This window comes from Equus asinus, chromosome 30, assembly GCF_041296235.1.
Source record: "Equus asinus isolate D_3611 breed Donkey chromosome 30, EquAss-T2T_v2, whole genome shotgun sequence".
Taxonomy (NCBI): domain Eukaryota; kingdom Metazoa; phylum Chordata; class Mammalia; order Perissodactyla; family Equidae; genus Equus; species Equus asinus.
Window position 1 is genome coordinate 14548849 of NC_091819.1, and position 18654 is coordinate 14567502.

General features: G+C 37.7%; 1 protein-coding gene across 32 annotated transcripts in view; it reads right to left on the bottom strand.

Annotated features, from left to right (window-relative positions):
- ESRRG (estrogen related receptor gamma) overlaps positions 1-18654 on the bottom strand; it is a 607874-nt gene that overhangs the window by 218169 nt on the left and 371051 nt on the right. The window contains exon 1 of one of the 32 annotated variants that reach the window (XM_044762908.2): positions 6888-7119. The exons of 30 other annotated variants lie outside the window; for them this stretch is intronic. In XM_044762908.2, coding sequence (XP_044618843.1) covers positions 6888-6943 — 56 coding nt within the window. In that variant the 5' untranslated portion in view covers positions 6944-7119. Of the gene's footprint in view, positions 1-6883; positions 7120-18654 lie in introns of those variants that run through there. One more of the 32 variants, XM_070501511.1, reaches the window with a different exon arrangement.

An 18654-nucleotide genomic window follows, 5' to 3' on the forward strand; every position in this document is an offset into this window, starting at 1 on the left:
TATTCCCACAGAGCTTTAAAGAGAAGTAAGCAAGCAAGCTGGTTTTCATTACTCTTCTTCTAGCATCAATCTCTGATATAATAGGAGAATTTATTGGTAGCTTCCCTTTCATTGAGTACCATCCTAACCAACTGTTTGCGGAGAAGGTGTATGATGAAGGAAAGTTAAATTGACACGTCTGTGAAATGCCTGACAGCCCTCAGTATGCCCAATATTAATTTGTTTTCTTTGGCTAGGTAAGTGCTGCCAAAGCATATTACACACAATTCGCACTTCCAATCAAAATGATGAAAAGTATATAAGCAATTTTTTCACTCAATGCAAGATGAGAAGGCACAGGAATGGATCTGACAAAGAACTGCCTTTTAGAATTAAGATATAAATTTACTTTTAACTTCTTTTTTTACAATGTGATCTAATCTTAGGTAGGTTCTCCATGAGTTTAACACTGTTAATACATAATAGATTTTAAATGCCAAAAGCCAGTGTTTTCGTTTAGTATATTGTGTGAAAGACTTCCACATAGCCATAGGCTGCATTTCTAATGGCTAATGTTGCATGTTGTATATCTATATTCAAATGCACATAGAGATCTAAACCAGTATATTGAAATGGACTTTAATTGACCAGTGAGAAGGCAATTTATTTAAAATTGTACCTTTTCTTTATTGCTTTGTCTTAGTGCCTTATCTTCCAAATATAATGCATTGCCATAAATTAAAATGGCTTAACATTCAAAGAAATCAAGACATAAAAAGCAAGTTCCCTCCAAACATTTAAAAATAATTTTTTTTAATCAAAAGGGAGGATGTATGTATGTCCACGCACACAACACACACACAAAATCTAAATCTTCTCAGTTCAATGGTTTTGTATAATTAATTAGAAAATACATTTGGAAAATACTGAGAAATATTGTCCAAATCAGAGAAAAAGAAACATCTGGCACTTCCGGAATAAAAGAAAAAAAGAAGTAGAGGAAAGGTGTGTTTGCTAAAACTCTGAATGGAAATGAATTTTTATTAGCTGAGTCTCCTAGACCTTAAAAAGTATAAGTCTAAAATGAACTTGAAACAAGAATAGGACACCAGGTGAATCCTTCAAAAGGCGGCAGGCTGTCACTCATCAGCCTCAGATAATAAAGGAGCTAACTTTGATCTGATGGATCGCCACAAAGAAACAGCAGGATTTTTTTTTAAACACAAAACATTAAATTTGTTAAAGTGTTACACACACAAAGTAAAAAATGAATCTAAGAATTTGAACAAGAATTAGAATAGAAAGAGCATTTGGATAAGTGTTTTCTCTCAACAATCATTCAGATTTACTAAGCAAAATCACAGACCTCTAAACTTACCTCTCAGAATAAAATTCAAAAATTCTGAAGTCTCTGATGTACTTTATACAAATAGAATACTTATTAATTTTCTACCTTTGCTTTTAGCAAAAAACCCCCAAACAAATGACGTATTTATGTAGTGCAGCTAAACGAAATTCACATTTTGCATTTATTTGAAACCTATCGTGTTTACATTAAGATATATTTGTCAGGCCCAATTGCATAAGAAAAGAATGTAGCCAAGAGCTAATTCAAAACTGTTTCTTGGATATGGGCCCAAACCATTAAATTATGCATTTAATATTAGTAGCTTATTTCCTACTTTACAAATTATTTATGATTACTAGATATTAAATTTAGGAATGATAACAATTAAAAATTTATAAAATCAGGAACAAATTTACTTATTAGGTTACCTGTTTCCTGTCTTTTATATGGTACTTAAAGAGATTTAGTTTAAAATCAGACCTGGGAAATACTAACTCCAGGTTAAAATCATGCCTGGCAAATTTAACTGGCAACTGACTGATTAGAAAATATTTGAGACCCACTTTATTATATAAATGTACTTGCACAGTCTTAGCAACATATCTATAGTCTACATACGTACCTCTTCCCATATATATGCATATTTCATATGCATACGATACATGCACACAGATACACACACGTGTGTGGTGGATTCTATCGACTGCTTTGGGGTTTACAGTTCCATACGTGTATTTATTTATTTATAATGGTGTAGACCATGTACATTCATATACACATGGCTATGAGAATAGCAATCAACAGCAAAATATACAAAACGTAATAAGAATGTCAAGCGGCAGAGCTGCTGGTGTCATCCTTGCACTGGCCAATATACACATAAGTATGATTGGAGAAAGAGAACCTAAATATTTCACTGTCAGAGAATGTAGAGAGCAGCAATTCGTTTCTATCTCATGTGCTTTAGGACAATGACAATTTAATACAAGGCCAGTGGATGTAAAAGAGATAAAAACTGAACAAACTGGGCCAGTGTAATCAAAGATTTTCTCCAGAGAGCTGGCGAAAGAGCCGGAGCTCATACACACTTATAACAGATCAACATTGCATTGTTTCTCTCGTCCATGAATTTGCTATGAAGCAAAATTCAGAGCAACACTTATCTGCAGCAATGACTCGAAAGTTCTATTGCGGTACCTCAAATGCTGCCCTCTTATTTCTAAATCCTTGATAGGTGATTCTCCAAAGTTTACTGGATATTAATTGCTTTGAGAGAAATCACTGCTATTCATTGCCACTTGTATAACAAAGTATCAACCATCAGCACAGATTCTAACTTCTTTTACGAAATAACAGAAGCAAAACCTTCGGTGCTGAACAGCTCTTTAGCAGTAAGACAAAGAAATATTTTGTTTAGTTACTAGGCTAAAACAAATGTTGAGGAATTTTTCACAAGTGATACCGACTTGAGATTGGGCATTATGCCTACCTTCCAAAAGAACGGTGTCTCCTTTGTCTGTAGTTCTCACAGGAGTGCGTTAATGTGAAAGTATTGTTAAATAGACTCAGAGAGAAGTTACCTGACCTCTTTGATGAATAGCACCATGTATCTAAAATTAATTGCAAAAGTATGGCCTTGCTAATGAGATGGACCTTATCTTTTTTTCAGCACGGGAAGCACAAGTATGTTTCTGCTGGCTCAATATTTTACAAAAATGCCTAAAGTATTATCAACTAAGTAAAAATCTGATTAAGAGACCTCAAAACCACAAATTATCGTAAATTCCAAGATGTGGAAAATTTGGAGTGAAAACTGATTTCCTGCATTATTTTCTTTTTACACCTTCCTTTCTTTTCTTTTTTACTTTGAAAAGAATAACTAAAAAAATCTTTTCTCTGGCTTCTATTAGCTTTTTTTAAAAGCTGAATTATAATACCCTTCTTTGTAAGATGGCCAATATACATTACAGGTCAGATAAATCAAAGGAATATATCAAAGGCCATCAATTCAGAATTTAAAAAAAGAACAATGATACCTTATTGGGGGGAAAACACTGGAAAAATGATCATCCATGCAAGAGAATTAATGGATATCCACAAGGGCTTTGCTAATAACATGGGTTAATTACCGCTGCAACACACTAGGCTCAGTAAATAAGGCAGCAGTGCCATAAACACATTAAGATGAGAAACCATCTCTATAAGAACCACCAACCATCACACTTGCCTCTGCCCAGGAAATGGAAAGCTGTTTTCCAGCCCTTTCTGAAAAAGGAGGATTTCTAAACTTACCACCAATTGTGTCTAAGGTTATATATAAATACATTGACACAAAGGGCTGGTGAAACATGGGGGGGCATCAACTACTCACGACTGTCATTCAACATTTATTCCATTAACTCAGAAACACTTTTTTCTGTTTATTCCAGGGAGAAAAATCACATGTTACATAATACACACTGCGTGGCTATTTCGACTATATATTGTTTTGGATACGTACAGTGGTTATCTAATTTCTAGAAAAACAGCATTAATCTGTTCGCTTTAGTGATGTGATGGGCAAGGTTACGAGACTCTACAGCTCAGGAACACTCACCCCCAAGTGCAGCTGGCTGTCACTTCCAGCAATTTACAAAGAAATCGTCTGCAAACCCCACCTTCACCACCTACCTTCAAGGCTGCAGGTGTTTTCAACACATTTATAGAGAAGGAACAGAAAGAAAAGTAATATGAGCTCCAAGTCTAGAGTTTTAAGTGTTCTTTCTTAGAAAAATAAACTTCCAGTGTCTGTTCACAGTTCTGAAATAACCTCACATCTCAAGTGACTTAGGCAAGCTCCTATCTTTTTAAAAAAATTGCATCCACTCTGATTTAGGCTTTTTGTTGTTGCTGTTACTGCATAAATTTCTCCTTCCTGCCTATTTTTATTCCATATATTTTTAATATTATAACATTACTTTTGGATAGTTGTATTTCAATTTACTTTAGCTTTTCATCAGGCGATACAAGGCAGAGAAAAAAATCAAAACCTGAAAACAGAAAGAGTGGACCATACAAAATGAAACTTGCATAGTTCCAAACAGGAATCTTAAAACATAAATTTGTTTAATTCTCAACGTCTGGATTTCAGTGATCGGGCTGAAATTCACAAAACTGTTCCCTGCTCGCCTTGCCTGTTTTGAAGAGTTTCAATTGCCTTCCTTCTTCCAACAGCTGTGACAACTGTTAAAACAGTCAGTAAAATTAAGTCCGCTCTATAATCCTGTAGTCAATGTTACATTTTAATCAGAGGTTGAAAGGGATTCATGTGACGAGCACACTCATTTAGAATGATTAGACTGACACATATGTCAAAATGAGCAGATATATTATTTTCATCTATTTATGCTATCAGTTATTACTGCTATTAAATGTGAAACAAGCTTTCAAGTAGTATGTTCCTTAATGTGCTGGCACATCTCCGAAAATAAAAAATACACAGTTATGGGTTCACATTTTAGGCTGTCCTAATGGTGGTCAATAAATTGCATGAATCTTTTTAACAGCCTCCAAAGCAGAAATTGTCCAATATTTCCCTCGGAAACAGCATAACTCTAGTTTCATTTCTATGTATACATGCACGTGAGGGGGTTTAACCCAGCACAATTACTATGAATATTAATAGCATGTATAAATTCTGTGGTTTATTAATTGAGACAGAGAAGCAGATGCGTTGCTTAGCTTTAGATCTTTCTGTCCACTGAACCACGTAAGCATCAGAACCGCATCCAGACAATAAATCTGTATTTTTTAAAGATGACTTTTAATTGAGCCAAAAAGAAAGCTAGTTTGAATCTTGCGCCAAAGCCAAAAGGACAGGTGCCCTGATTTCATTTCAATGCATCTGCTTTAAGAGGCTTATCTAAACTAATTATTCAAATTAGCTATAAGAAGTTCAATTCAAGGGAACTACTTTCAAAAGAAGCCTGGGGGGGGGGGGCGGTTTAAAGTTTGTTTGGTTTATTTATTTACGAGAGAAAGTTCAGAATCTGGGTGAGCTTGGCTAATGCATTCCTCCTGACACGAAGACATTTTAAACTCTCCAGTTCTACAGTCCCACGTACGCTAACCTTCAAACTAGACTGGAGTGGGCAACCCTACCTTTGTTTGTATTTCATTTTTATTTTCACACAATTTAAGGTTGTTTCTTCCTTTGAGCATTTCAAAGTCATGCAAGCACAGCCTTCCAATCTTTCAGTTTCTCCTCAGTTTCTCCTAAGTCCATCTCTTGGCTAATACCTCTTGTGTGAGTGTGTATGTGTGTGCAAGCATGCATACGTATACATACACACACTCACACTCATTCACACACGAATAGCCACTGAGACTGCAAATCACTTTTCTTCTCTTACTTAATTCCACAGCGATGCAATATGCAGTCACTAAGGACAGCTAGTGGACATCTACCTATAATGCACGACCTCATCTTCTAGAGTTTTACATTTTCTCCACAATCTATAGAGAGAAATGTTTGCCAAGAGCACTCGTTTCAGAATTATAACAGTTGGTATTACTGTAACGTGAAAGCAAAGCTATACAACTGACTCGACAGAAAGATGAACCAGTGACAGCTCCCATGATACACTAATATTTTATCTTAACAGTGGGTTGAAATTAAGTTTATGACCTCCTCACTTACACGAGAATGCCTAATTTACTTCTCCTACCCCCTACGCGCTTCTCTCCCACCTTGAGTAATCCAAATTTATATATCTATTTCCATGAGCATAAAGACAGCCACAAATACGAATTAAACTGCATTTAAGAACAAAAGTACTTTTCTATATTTTCTGGACATGATACGCGAAACAAATCCACAGTCTCAGCATTGTCTCTTCAAGGGGAAATTTAAAAAGTCACTACTGTTTTATCTTTAGTTTTTCATCCCTTTAAATATTTATAATGTGTGAAAATCTCATGTTACTTAATGGAGTGATTTGTCAGTTAAGTGCTGACTTAACGCTAGCCATGTAAATAACATTATTCTAGCCCTGAATTGCAGAGGGCTAGTTTTTAAATTGTTCTCCGAAGGAGAATTAGTAAATGTGCAATTTCGCCTCTAACTCTGCGCCGTAAGAAATGACAGGGAGCTGAAAATATCTGTCAAACTGCAAATACATAACAGGCACTCAATAGTATAAATCATTTTGAATATTGTATTTTAAAACATCTCTCCTTGGGAAAATGGGTCCTGGTAAAAGATGCGTTTTAACAGTTCACTAAGCATTTGTGCCAAGTGCCTATTCTTAGTACCTGAATAAGAAGTGACTGTCACACAGCTGTTTTACTGACAGTCACTGAGCTTTGCCTCAAAGGTAACAGTGTAGTCAGAGAACAATTCTCGACTTGCTGAATTAGAAGATTACCCTCCACACAAAAGGCACAAGACAGACACAAACAAGCACTCGTGCACGCAAAATACCCAGGGCATCACCTGAACCAGCGTGCAAAGATACGTTCTGTCCACCCCCACGCACGCACCCCCACGACGAGTTTCAAAAGGAAAGAAAAAGGTACCTACTCCTCCTCGTAGTGCAGGGAAAAAGACTCAGGAAGGCAAAGTTCTACCGAATCCATGTGCGACCGGCAACCATTATTTGTGCACCCCAGCTATAAATCAAAGTTTCCTTGACAGAGCACAGTGCAATTAACACAAATGTTCTCCTAGTGACAAGCCTATAGGCACGGCCAGTTGGGACCAAAGCTCTCACACTCTCCTAATCAAGGACTTAAAGCCCCGATTGGAGCTTATTAATATGAAGTAGGGCTTTACATATGCAGTCCCACCGGCCCAGGCGCGCAGCCGATTGGGGGGCCTCTGCCCAATCAGGAGGGAGGCGACGGGAGGCTGCACGGAGCGAGCCGAGCCAGGCAGGTAGGAAGGGTGCAGAGAAGGAAGGGGGCTGGAAACTGAGAGGGGGAGAGAAAAAGAGAGCGAGGACGAGGGAGATCGAAACGCTCCCAGTAGAGACTGTGATTTTTCTTTTCTTTCTTTTCTTTTCTTTTCTTTTTTTTTTTTCTGGGAGGCTACCAAAGAAACATTAACTTAACTCTCTAAGCACTGGAGGGATTTGTCTTTGGTTTCTATCCTAAGATCTCTGTTGCCTTGCAAAGAAGAACTCACGCAGACTCTCAGTTAATTTGGGAAAGGATTCTGCGGAAGGTAGAGAATGAAGTTTGTCCTGCCGTTGTCTGTTTGATCCCACGGGGGGCTACTGCTTATGTAGTGCGGTACTTTGTCAGTTATTCGTGCTCGTGTCTTTTCCTGTTTTCCTGATACGTCCTGGGCATTTGAAAAATCAAAGACGTTCTTCCAAATGGGTAGGGCATGGGAACTGGGATCGTCATCCTTGAGGTGGAATGCAGTTCTGCACAACCACAGAAGAGGAAATAGTGATCCGGACAATTTGAGAGAAGGCCTATGTCAATTACACGTGTAAACATTTCTTTACCTGCTGCTGGCTCTCTACATATAGATAGACAATGCATAGCTTTTCAAAACAAAGGTGAACAACTGTAGAGCAAAGTGAATTCTCCAGCTTCAGGGGTGGGAGACTGAGGGCTGTGGGGTAAATAGAATATTCAGTCCATCTTAATGCATTTTGACAAAATATAGACTGTATTTTTTGTAGGGAGAGCATTACTAAACAGTGCACTGAAATATTCTTAATCATATACTTATCTCAATACAAGCTTCGAAACTGGGAGACATATACAAATATATATGATTTTACCCAAAACATGAGTTTTCAAATAAAATGCAGTTTACATATTTGTTTCTATACATAACACACCTTGAATGCTTTAAAAAATCTACTCAGAAAAATTTTGTAAATCACGCAGTCTGGTCATTATAAGAACTAGTTTCAAACAGATACTAATTCTCAAAACTAAGAATTCTCAATCAAAAGCATTTTTTTAAAAAAAAGGAGATATAAGAAGAGAAAGATGTTTTTCCTCCAATACTGCATAGTATGTTTTTAGTTTCCATCTAACAAAGAGTTTTCTTAGGTCCATTTTAAAATACAGAATTTTTTATACTAGCAAATGGACATTGGAATAGATACTAGCTATTTATGGCAAAGAGATAAATGCTCCCTTATGGGGAGTGAAAGACCCACAGTTTTGATATAATTCAGCTCGATTGCTTACCAACCTTTTGCACCTCAAGTCTTACATGATATAAATAGTATAATCTTTGAGATCAAAATAAATTAGTTCAGATATTCAGTGTGTGTTAAATTCACTAAATCAGAATTCAACTCTTTTTTCTCAACCCTCTCAAATTTTCTGGGTCTTTAAAAAACAAAACACTGAAACAGAAGAGCCACATTAAAATTCAGAATATAAAAATGACAGACATGATTTGGTACCCCCAAGAAAAGAGCAATTTCCCTGCCATGTATTTAGCCAAATCTAAGATATGGGCCTGATTCTTTTTATTTGTGGTCTAAACGCAGACAAGTTTCTAGATGAGAACTCACATAGCAAAAACTGGGCCTGAGAATGCTGTATAAAAGCAGGTAGTAAAAGCTTAATTACCAGGAGCATTATGCTGTCTATATTGTTAAATGTGAACTCTGCAATTAAGATGTAAATTTGGTTGTGAGCAGTGAATTAAAAAAGCTTTGAGATGTCGCAGAGAATCCAAGCCTTCTGCAGACACCCCCCAAAAAAAGATTTGTCTATTCAATCTAAAATGAGACGTAATCATTTTATAATTAAAAAGGTAAATAAAAAGGCATTTGAAAAAGAAACATGATTTTTCTAAAATGCAATAAAAGAGATGTGGAAGCTAATAGTGCATTAGAAAGACAGAAAAACATCTTTGGTTCAAAGATTGCTCTCTTGATTTCTGAATAAACTAAAATTCTCAGGGTAATTAATACAGCCAATTGTACACATTTTTTAAAGATATACCAAAAAAAGTTTCCTTCTCATTTTGTCCAGAGACTTTTTTTAAAAATAAAAATTATTTAATGTACTCCACACATCTTCATGTACTGAACACTTTCAGATTTTGCACCTGTGCAGAATCCTGTACTGTATTCAGTTTCTTTGCATTATCATGCTGTGACAGAACCTGTTTATTACTCCTTTGAAATGGCTTTTTAAAGACAAGATTTGTAGTCAATCATTTACCGATGGTCCTTAAGTCACCACATTTCATAGGAGTTATCTTTTATTTCCTGGAATTTTCTTATGTCCCTTTGCGTCCTTATCTGACCCATTATGAACCATTCAATTTCAGTGGTATATATTTTTAAACATATTTAGACTCATATTCATGTGTAAGTCTTTTTTTCTGCGCTCACAAAGATCCATGTACAAAATACACGGTATAGTCTACTCTGATCTTTCACTCACCATATTTCATTTATGAAGCGTGCAGTGTCCACTGAACTAGCTGCTTTCTGAATGACCAGAAGTGTACAAGGTTTGTAGAGCTGTGTGTTGTCCCCTTGGGATCAATGTGTCACCTCTACAAGTCAAGGACCTAAGATTACACTTACTGTCTTGAATCCAGTTTAACCAATTTAAAATTTAAAATAATATCTACGGCCCTAAACTTGTGAGACGGCGTCCAGAGTATTTTATAAACACACAGCTTAGTCATCTCCAGAATCTTTCCTAGTCACAGAGTTTTCTCACAGTGAAGGAAGAAAGAGTGGATAATCATAGAAAATAAACACACCAGGAGCAATACGGAGCATAAAGAAAAAAACCTTTAAGAATCTCAGCTGCAAAGGATTTGGAAAAAGCGAAACAAATAAATAGATAAACAGCCTAGAATAAACACATATTGCTAATTAGTCTATACACTTCACAGTCTTACCACAAGGAGTCTACTTAAAGCAGGAAAAATGGAACCAAACAAAAGGACCTCTGACGGCTGTTTCACAAAGAATATACCTTAGTTAATATCAGTCTGTAGCGCATCAGCCCTGGGTCCATGCAGAGTTCCAATCTCTTCTTCTTTAAACAATGCGGTCACAAACATCCACCAACTTTGTTCTCAAGCCCCAACGAAGGCACAGACACACCAAGCAGAAAATATACTTCATTTCCATTTGAAAGAACGAAATGGCAACAAACAAAACTCGAGGGAAAACAAATGGTAGATTCCTCTACATGTGAAGAGTGAATTCTTAGGTTGCTAAAAGAAATGCTTAGTCTTGCTATTATTGCATATTAATAGCTAACTTTTGTTCCCACCTTCCTTTTCTGAAAATTAACAGGACTAATGTGTATTAAAATATCCCCAGTTGCCACACTATTTTTGAAGCAAATTTTGATTTTACATGGCACATTTGCCATTTGTTAAATATTTAGAACTAAACAAGGCGTTGTAAATTTAGATTTTCCAATCATCTTGTAATCTACTTTTCACATCTTTCCTCGAGATCATAAAACCTTTGAAAGGCTGTTTAACTTTTTGAACCATCTTCCCTGCTATACTATCTTTAACTTCAAAAGAAAACCCACTAGGAACATCCCTAGAGAAAGAACCTTGAAGGACAGGCAGGAGGCCTGGCCCCAGGCTGCCTTCTGCCCCCTCATGAGGTGTGTGGCCTTCAGCAGGTCACCTCACCTGTCTGTCCCTAGTTTCCTCATCACTGGGATTTCTTTTATGCTATAAACCTGCGTAAGAACACGCCTTTCCCACTGAGAACACCAAGACTCCTTTCGAAGTCAGTATGACTATTTTATATTACCACCAAACCTCCATCAATTCATCATACCTCATTTTCCCTTGCCTTTCATTTCTAGGGCACGGGCTTTGATATTTAAATTATTGTCTCGATTGGCAAGAAGCAATCATTTCTACTGAAAGTGATCACTTCCGCGGAAGCACTAATAAAAACCTTTCCTTTTGACAAAACTCTTGTCCTATAAATCCATCCCATTCTCAAATTACCGAGGCCATGTAAAAAAAAATGCCCATTCTCTGGGGAGCAATTACCTCACCTCCACAACACACCAAACTCTTTTCCCAGTGTGTTTGTGAAAGCGGAAAAAAAAAAGAAAAAAAGAGAAATCAAAGGAAGACAGAGAAACTAATAGAAGCAATTCAGTTTCTGTTTAATTAATTCAGGATTATTTCACTTTCATTTTGTCAAGCTAATAATAGACATGGGAAAATGTCAGTAAAAATTAAATTATAAACTACAGTAGCTCCAATGGGAAAACTGACTTTAGTTATGTTGTATTTCCAACATACTTAGCCCGGTAAAATACCAAATGCCTTTTATAGTCTCCTACAAGCTTTCTATAATCTGCATGGCATGTATTTACAGAGCAATAGTTAACATTTTGAGATTATACGTTAATAAATGAGTTGCCATTATATTCTTTCCTGAATGTTAAGCACCAGGAGCTAAATGCAGAAAACATTCAAGGTCAATGTCCCATTTTAGACCTTTTCAGGCAGCTGTAATATTATGATAATCAAGCTTAAAATATTCCTATAGAAAGAGTAAATTAGCCTTTTCACTTGAAAGATGATTATGATAAACAATAAAACTAAGAGAGGACAAAATCCCTATTTTAAAAAGCCATAAATTGTTGACTCAATCATGTGTGTGATAGCGTTATCCAAAATAAAGGGGAGCTTAACTCTGAGAGGAGGGGTTGGGGGTGGTGGAGACAGAAGGAGGGGGAACAGATATGATAGATTTCAGAATACGCAATAGTTGCTTTGATACCTGTAAAATGATCAAAGCACCCATCCAAACCGCCCTGTTCAACATACAGGATATTTGAAGCTAAAAATGTATATACATCCATGAAACATCACAAAAGCACAAAGCAGTTTTTCTTGACATATGTGAGTCTTCAACACTATCTGAAAGTTCTCTTTTCCTATGGCTTCTGTTAACCCTTTTGTCCACATTTTCAAAGGACTAGTAAAAAAACAATTTTAAAAAGTGAGATAGTTAGCATCTGGTGTCCATCTAAACAAGCTTCAGGAGGTTATTAGGCTTTTTTTTTTTTTGGAAGTTAGAACTCTCTGACACACTTCTTCTAAGATGCCTTTTTAGAAATGAACGTATTTGATAAAAATCTGCTTCCCCCAACCAAGGCGAATTAATTTGGGGTTTGTGTGTTTGTCATGTCTGAGAGAAGTCAGGAGACTATACAGCAAGCGGGTCAGGCCTTGGACTCACAACCCAATTCTGAAAGACGAGGCTTTGGACTGGAGTCAAGTTACTCACCAAAGTCTCAGTTTCCTCAGCTGGTAAATGGGAGTAACAATAACCACATCTCGTAAAATTGTTACGGGGATTATACATGTTAAATCGATTTTGCAGTGTCTGGTCCTGGTTAGGGGGACCCTATAACTCAGTGGGCCAAGGGCATTCTGGCTGCCGCTAGTTTTCCCAGCCTAATAACTTACAGTACTCTCTCCTTACACTCTCCCAAGTGCCTCAGTTTGGATAACAAATTTTCCCCGTCATCCTACATGTAGTGAGCCTTCCATAAATGTTAGCCATATTCTTTTTACATCTCACTAAAGGAAAAAAGAGATATAAGAGAATGGCCTTGTCAATTCATTTGGTCTTCATCTTTGACTAGGAGTTCAAGGTGCTTAATGTAGAAAAGAAAATGAAACGCCAAGTGTTTCCCCAGTGAACGGACTAAGTTTTACTATGAGGTGATATGAACTGCTTGCTGGAATACTGCCGCATCTAGATTGGCTCAATGTAAGGGGAGGGAAAAATAAAAGATGTCCCCCTTCCAGCTACCATCATGTTTTGTGCAGAGGATAAGGAAGACAAGCTTGGGAAGGGAGGGGATCTTGCTGACTCGCCAGTATCCAATTGTCCATTGTTGACCAGAAAGAAGGGGAGAGAGAAATTGCTCAGAGTCCTTTTCTCTTCCTCTCAGACCCCTCTTCCACATCCCTCTACCCTAGCAGTTCAGTCAATAATGCTGCTGAGTTTATTACTATCCCAAGCACAAGCTCATTCACCCACGGGCTCCTTTGATCAGATACCCCAAGAACTCAATTTCTTCGCAAGGCTTTGTTCTTGTTACGTTGAATGGCCCCTAATCTATGGCGGAAGAGAAAGTCTGGGCAATGGGGAATTGGAGGCAGGGAAAGAGCAGAGGGATTATGAGTCCAACCTGGTTACCTTACAGGTGAGAAAAATAAGGCTCAGAATGGTTAAGAGCTTTAACCCAAGTTACACACTCAAGTAACAGAAAAGCTCACATTAGAAAAGATTACGTTTCTCCCCTTTCCAGGGCTTACTTAGTAACAAGCTACTAATGTTAATCTCGCATTTGCTGACAATATACCAGCGCACAGAACTCCAGCTGAGATCTGAGCCATCTAAGGACGAAGGTCCCAAGGAGGAGGAGCCAAGGGACATCTGATCCCAAGAGATAAATACATACCCAAGTGTCTACCACATTGTCCACCACTTTCTCCAAAAACTTAGAAAGATAAAAAGAGTCACATATTTAAAAAGAAGTGGGGATGAATTAGTAAAGAGAAACTCTCTTTCTTCTCCCCAGCTAATTACTTGTCCTCTTATAAACACATCTTGACTCTGATTTCTTTTAAGGACCCAGTTCTTATTAAATAGCCATTCCTTTCTCCACCCTAGCCCCCACCCAACTGTCATCTGTGGAGCTGCCCCAGATCTGATGGTGTCCCCTGGCCAGTCATGGAACTCGGTGAATATTCCTGTCTATGTTATAGGAACACAATGAATATGTCTTGGACGAGTGAGTGAATGAACTAACAACAAACGTTATTACTCGGTTTATTATTATTCAGTTTAAGGGAGGCTGCCAAATTTAAAGATTATAATTCAGTTGGATTATTAGAGTTATATAGGGAAATGTAAAAAGATAAGGTGACTTTAAAAAAAAAAGTAAATGGAGACTAGGGAGGTTGGCAAAAATAGACAAAAGAGAAGAAAGAATGAGGATGAGGCCTGCCATCCTAAGGTTCTCCAGCACTTTCTCACCATTTATTCTTCTGAGAGTCAAGAAGGGGCAACATGGACTGGTCACTTTCTTCCTCTTCTTTCTATTTTTCTGTTTTCCAAATACTCATATTAACTAAGTCTTAGATGGTGAAAAACAATATTTATTACTAAAACAAAAGCAAACAAACAAACCATGCAGCCACCATTATCAGGGTAACGTGGAAGTATTTTCTCATTTAGCCTGACAGTAGTGCTTTTAAAAATCACAATATCCCAGGGGCCAGCCCGGTGGTGCAGTGGTTAAGTGCACACGTTCCGCTTCAGCAGCCTGGGGTTCACCGGTTCGGATCCCCGGTGCAGACAAGGCACCACTTGGCAAGCCATGCTGTGGCAGGCATCCCACATATAAGGTAGAGGAAGATGGGCACAGATGTTAGCTCAGGGCCAGTCTTCCTTAGCAAAAAAAAAAAAAAAAAAAGAGGAGGATTGGCAGCAGATGCTAGCTCAGGGCTAATCTTCCTCAAAATAAATAAATAAATAAGACAAAAAAGGTATTAAAAAAATCATAATATCCCAGATATATCCTGAAAACAGATACTTTTTTAAAATAGCGTTCAAAAATAGCTCTTGTATGCAACATAAACATTTCTATATTAAAGATTCTAGGGTTTCACTGGTTAAATGTTGACAAGGATCCCATGAAGAATGGCTCCACATCTCCTATTTCCATGAGGTAGGCATTGGCTAGAGCAGCACTGAATAATTTCAGAAAGGAGGTGAATTTCTCTTGTGGGAAAGGAAGAAGGGAATTAATTAATCAGCAGAAAAAGACAAAGGTCTCTGTTTAGGCCACTCTCTAGCTCTCTTAACGGCCTGTAATTCTTTAACCAAGTCGTGTATCTTCTGTGTGGTGGTTTCATTCCAAGAGCAAGACACTCATGAGAACACATCCTATCAGGAAGAGCCAAAAGAAATTTCTAGAAAACTGCACTGTGGACGCAAAAGAGTGGGAGGCAAAGAATTCCTTTCTCATTTCCCTGGTAGATTAAAGTAACAGGAATGGTGATGGGGGAGGGGGTCATGAGGACAAGCGTCACACTGAAACCCTGGGGGCTCTTTCCTCACCTGTAGTTTGTCACTAAGGGCACAGCTATTTGTATCACAAGCTTTATCCAATCAAACCTTATATTACAGAAAAGCAAATAACATAATTAGAAACTCTATTTTTTTCTAGAGTTCAGCTACCACTTGAATTAGAAAACCAAATAAATCAAAGACAATTTTCATTAGTGAGAAAAGAAACAGATTAATTCATTCTTCGATAAATTAGAACTCTAAATAAAGAAGTAAAATTTATCAAAAGAATAAGGTTTTTCAAATTTTATATTTTTCAAGTATAGCCAGGTAGAAAAACTTAGCTGTTTAGAAAATTTTTAAATTATAATTAGTAAGTGGACTATCTAATATTTTTGCTATAATTTAACATTAAAACAGTTTATCACCCATGTATCTTTTGTTCCTCTCAACAACCCTTGGGGCAAGTAGAAGCTATATTACTATTATCCCTAATTGACAGATGACAAAACTGAGGTCTAAAGGGTTTATTTGCTTGCCCAAAGACATTCGATTGTTATTTGCAAAGTCAGGACCTGAATTTCTTGTTTCTTAAATTCTACATCTCTTGCACTCCTAATCTCAAGCTGTTTCCCATAAATCTTGCTGCATCCTCTTAAAAAGACACACAAGGAGTACAGAAAAGCATTGACCAGCATGCATTTTTGTCCCCTAACAAATAGCTTTGTTTTTGGAAAGTGGAATAAAGCTGTTCCTAAGAATATACACTCTGTTCTTGCTTTTTTTTTTTGCTGAGGAAGATTTGCCTTGAGCTTATATCTGTGCCCTGATCTGTTGCCAATCTTCCTCTTTTTGCTTGAAGAAGATTCGCCCTGAGCTAATATCTGTGCCAATCTTCCTCTTTTGTATGTGGGTAGCCACCACAGCATGGCCGCCAATGAGGGGTGTACGTCCGCACCTGGGAACCAAACCCAGGCTGCCAAAGCAGAGCGTGCCAAACTTAACCACTAGGCCATTGGGCTGGCCTCCCCATTCTTCCTTGCTTACTGAGGAAATGCTCACCTTTTGGATGCTTGCTCTGTACCAGGCCCAGGGTGAGTTTCCTGAGATAAACACATACAATACTAATGAGAATTTAAAATACGAAAAGGAAACCTGAGGTCTCAAGTTCCCTTTCCTATCACTGATTTCACTCAGAAAGATTGGTAGCGCTCCCCACTGAGTACTTCTTTTCCTTACAGTTTTACACTAATGCAATCAGGGTTTTGTTCTCCAATATCTAAGCTAAGAAACAAAGAAAGCTAAGGAGAGGCAAAACCATTCTTCACTAGAACAGAAGCACCAATTTAAAAACTTTAAATTAAGTGTAAAAATTACCACATTTGCCTGGAATTTTTCCAAGATTTCCTCATTAATAAAAAAGAACTATGACTAACTCATATAATGTAACAGCTTTATAAACATCAGCGTTCTCTTGGGAATTATCCTATTTCATCTCTACTCTCTCCAGAAAGCCATAGAAGGGGATTGCATTGCGTAGTGCCAGGTACTCCTGGGCCTGAGTGTATTATTGCTAAGAAGATCTTGGAAGGAAACACAGCCACATTTTTTTTTTTTTTCTGTATTAGCAACGATGATTAAATGAGACAATATTAGCTTTAATGGGCTCTTTCTGTGGTTAGAGCTTTCCAGTTCGGCCCCACCAATGGCCTCATTTCCATCGATTGAGCAGTTAGTCTTATTCAATTATTCAATCCCTATCAATATTTTGAGATGGACAGAATGTAAATGTAAACACTTTGTTTATTTTTACCAGATGGAATTCGTGTGCTCTTACCGGGGGAGAAAGTTACATATTTATAAATAAACCATGTAGTATAGCAAAGAAAGTGTTCCTTTCCTTGTCATTCTGGCTGTCATTTATTCAGCTACAATGGTTAGCAACACAATGCCCAGGGTAGACAGAATACCCATCCAGTCCTTTAAGGATAGCTGAAGCTATCGATGAGTCTCCTCCAGGGTCCCCAGGCAGAATCAACTTCCCTCTCCTCTGTGTCCCATAATACTTTGCACTAACTGGTCAACTGGTTTGTATCAAGGTAGTTTCTACTGTGTCTCCATTGAGTAAATTTCTTGACGGCCTTTAATCATCTGTGCTGTGCCTCGTATTGTAATGTGGACACTTTAGGCTTTCAATAAATATTTGCCCAAGAAATTGCTGATTTTTGGTAAAATCATCACATGCATGCTGCTTGATTTTTTTAATAAATGAGTTTCAATGTTTCTCTGAAGAAATCCTGTCAGTATTTTAATGGGGCTAATATATTTACTCTTTTGTAATTAACTACTCACTAAAAGAAACTGTACTTTGACTTGTGAAGAAAGGAGTGTTGTTAGTGCTGAATTTCCCCCCAGGTGGATAAGAAGAAAATGTTGACTACATTTTTTCGGTATTCATTTTTTTTCTTAAGATGGGATTGCACCGTGATGGCACAGTCCTGCTTTCTCCCCACCCCCGCCATCCATGAGAACCTCTAGAATAATTATTTACTAGTTTTGAATCCTTAAGATCATATTCATACATAAATCTACAACCTTAGGTGGGCCTGACTGGTCTCAGTTAACTGAATGATTTACTTAAGAGCTGGATTTTCTGGGTCACTATACTCACCTCTTCTTGAGAAAGAGAACAGGAAGGAAAATTCCCAAGTGCCGGTTCCTAGCATATTAATGAGTAACCTTTTTAGACTGTGTAATTCATCCAAAATCTGATGCTTCTGAAGAGTTGAAGAGTATTTTACCACCATTATTTCTCCCTTCGAGTTCAAGTCAAGCTGAATTTTAGGGTAAGAGAGAAAAGGAAGTCTTTGAAGTTCCCCCATCTTGCCCAGAGAAGTGAGACGTGGCGGGAAGAACACTTGGAGGGCGGTGGTGCTTCTTGGTCATCTGTGACCTTGGGCTTGGCGTTCATCTTATTGGGCTTCAGTGAAGAAGGGGACTGAACTATTGCAGGAGTTCTCAGAGTGTGGCTCCCGGGCCAGCAGTATCCACATCCACTGGCGGCTGGTCAGAAATTCAAATCCTCAGGCCTCAGCCCAGACCTCTGAATCCAAACCTTCAGGAGCTTGGAGCCAGCAATCTGTATGTGTGTTTTTTGTGAGAAAGATTGGCCCTGAGCTAATACCTGTTGCCCATCTTCCTCTTCTTGTTTGAGGAAGGTTGTCACTGAGCTAACATCTGTGCCAGTCTTCCTCTATTTTTTTATGTGGGATG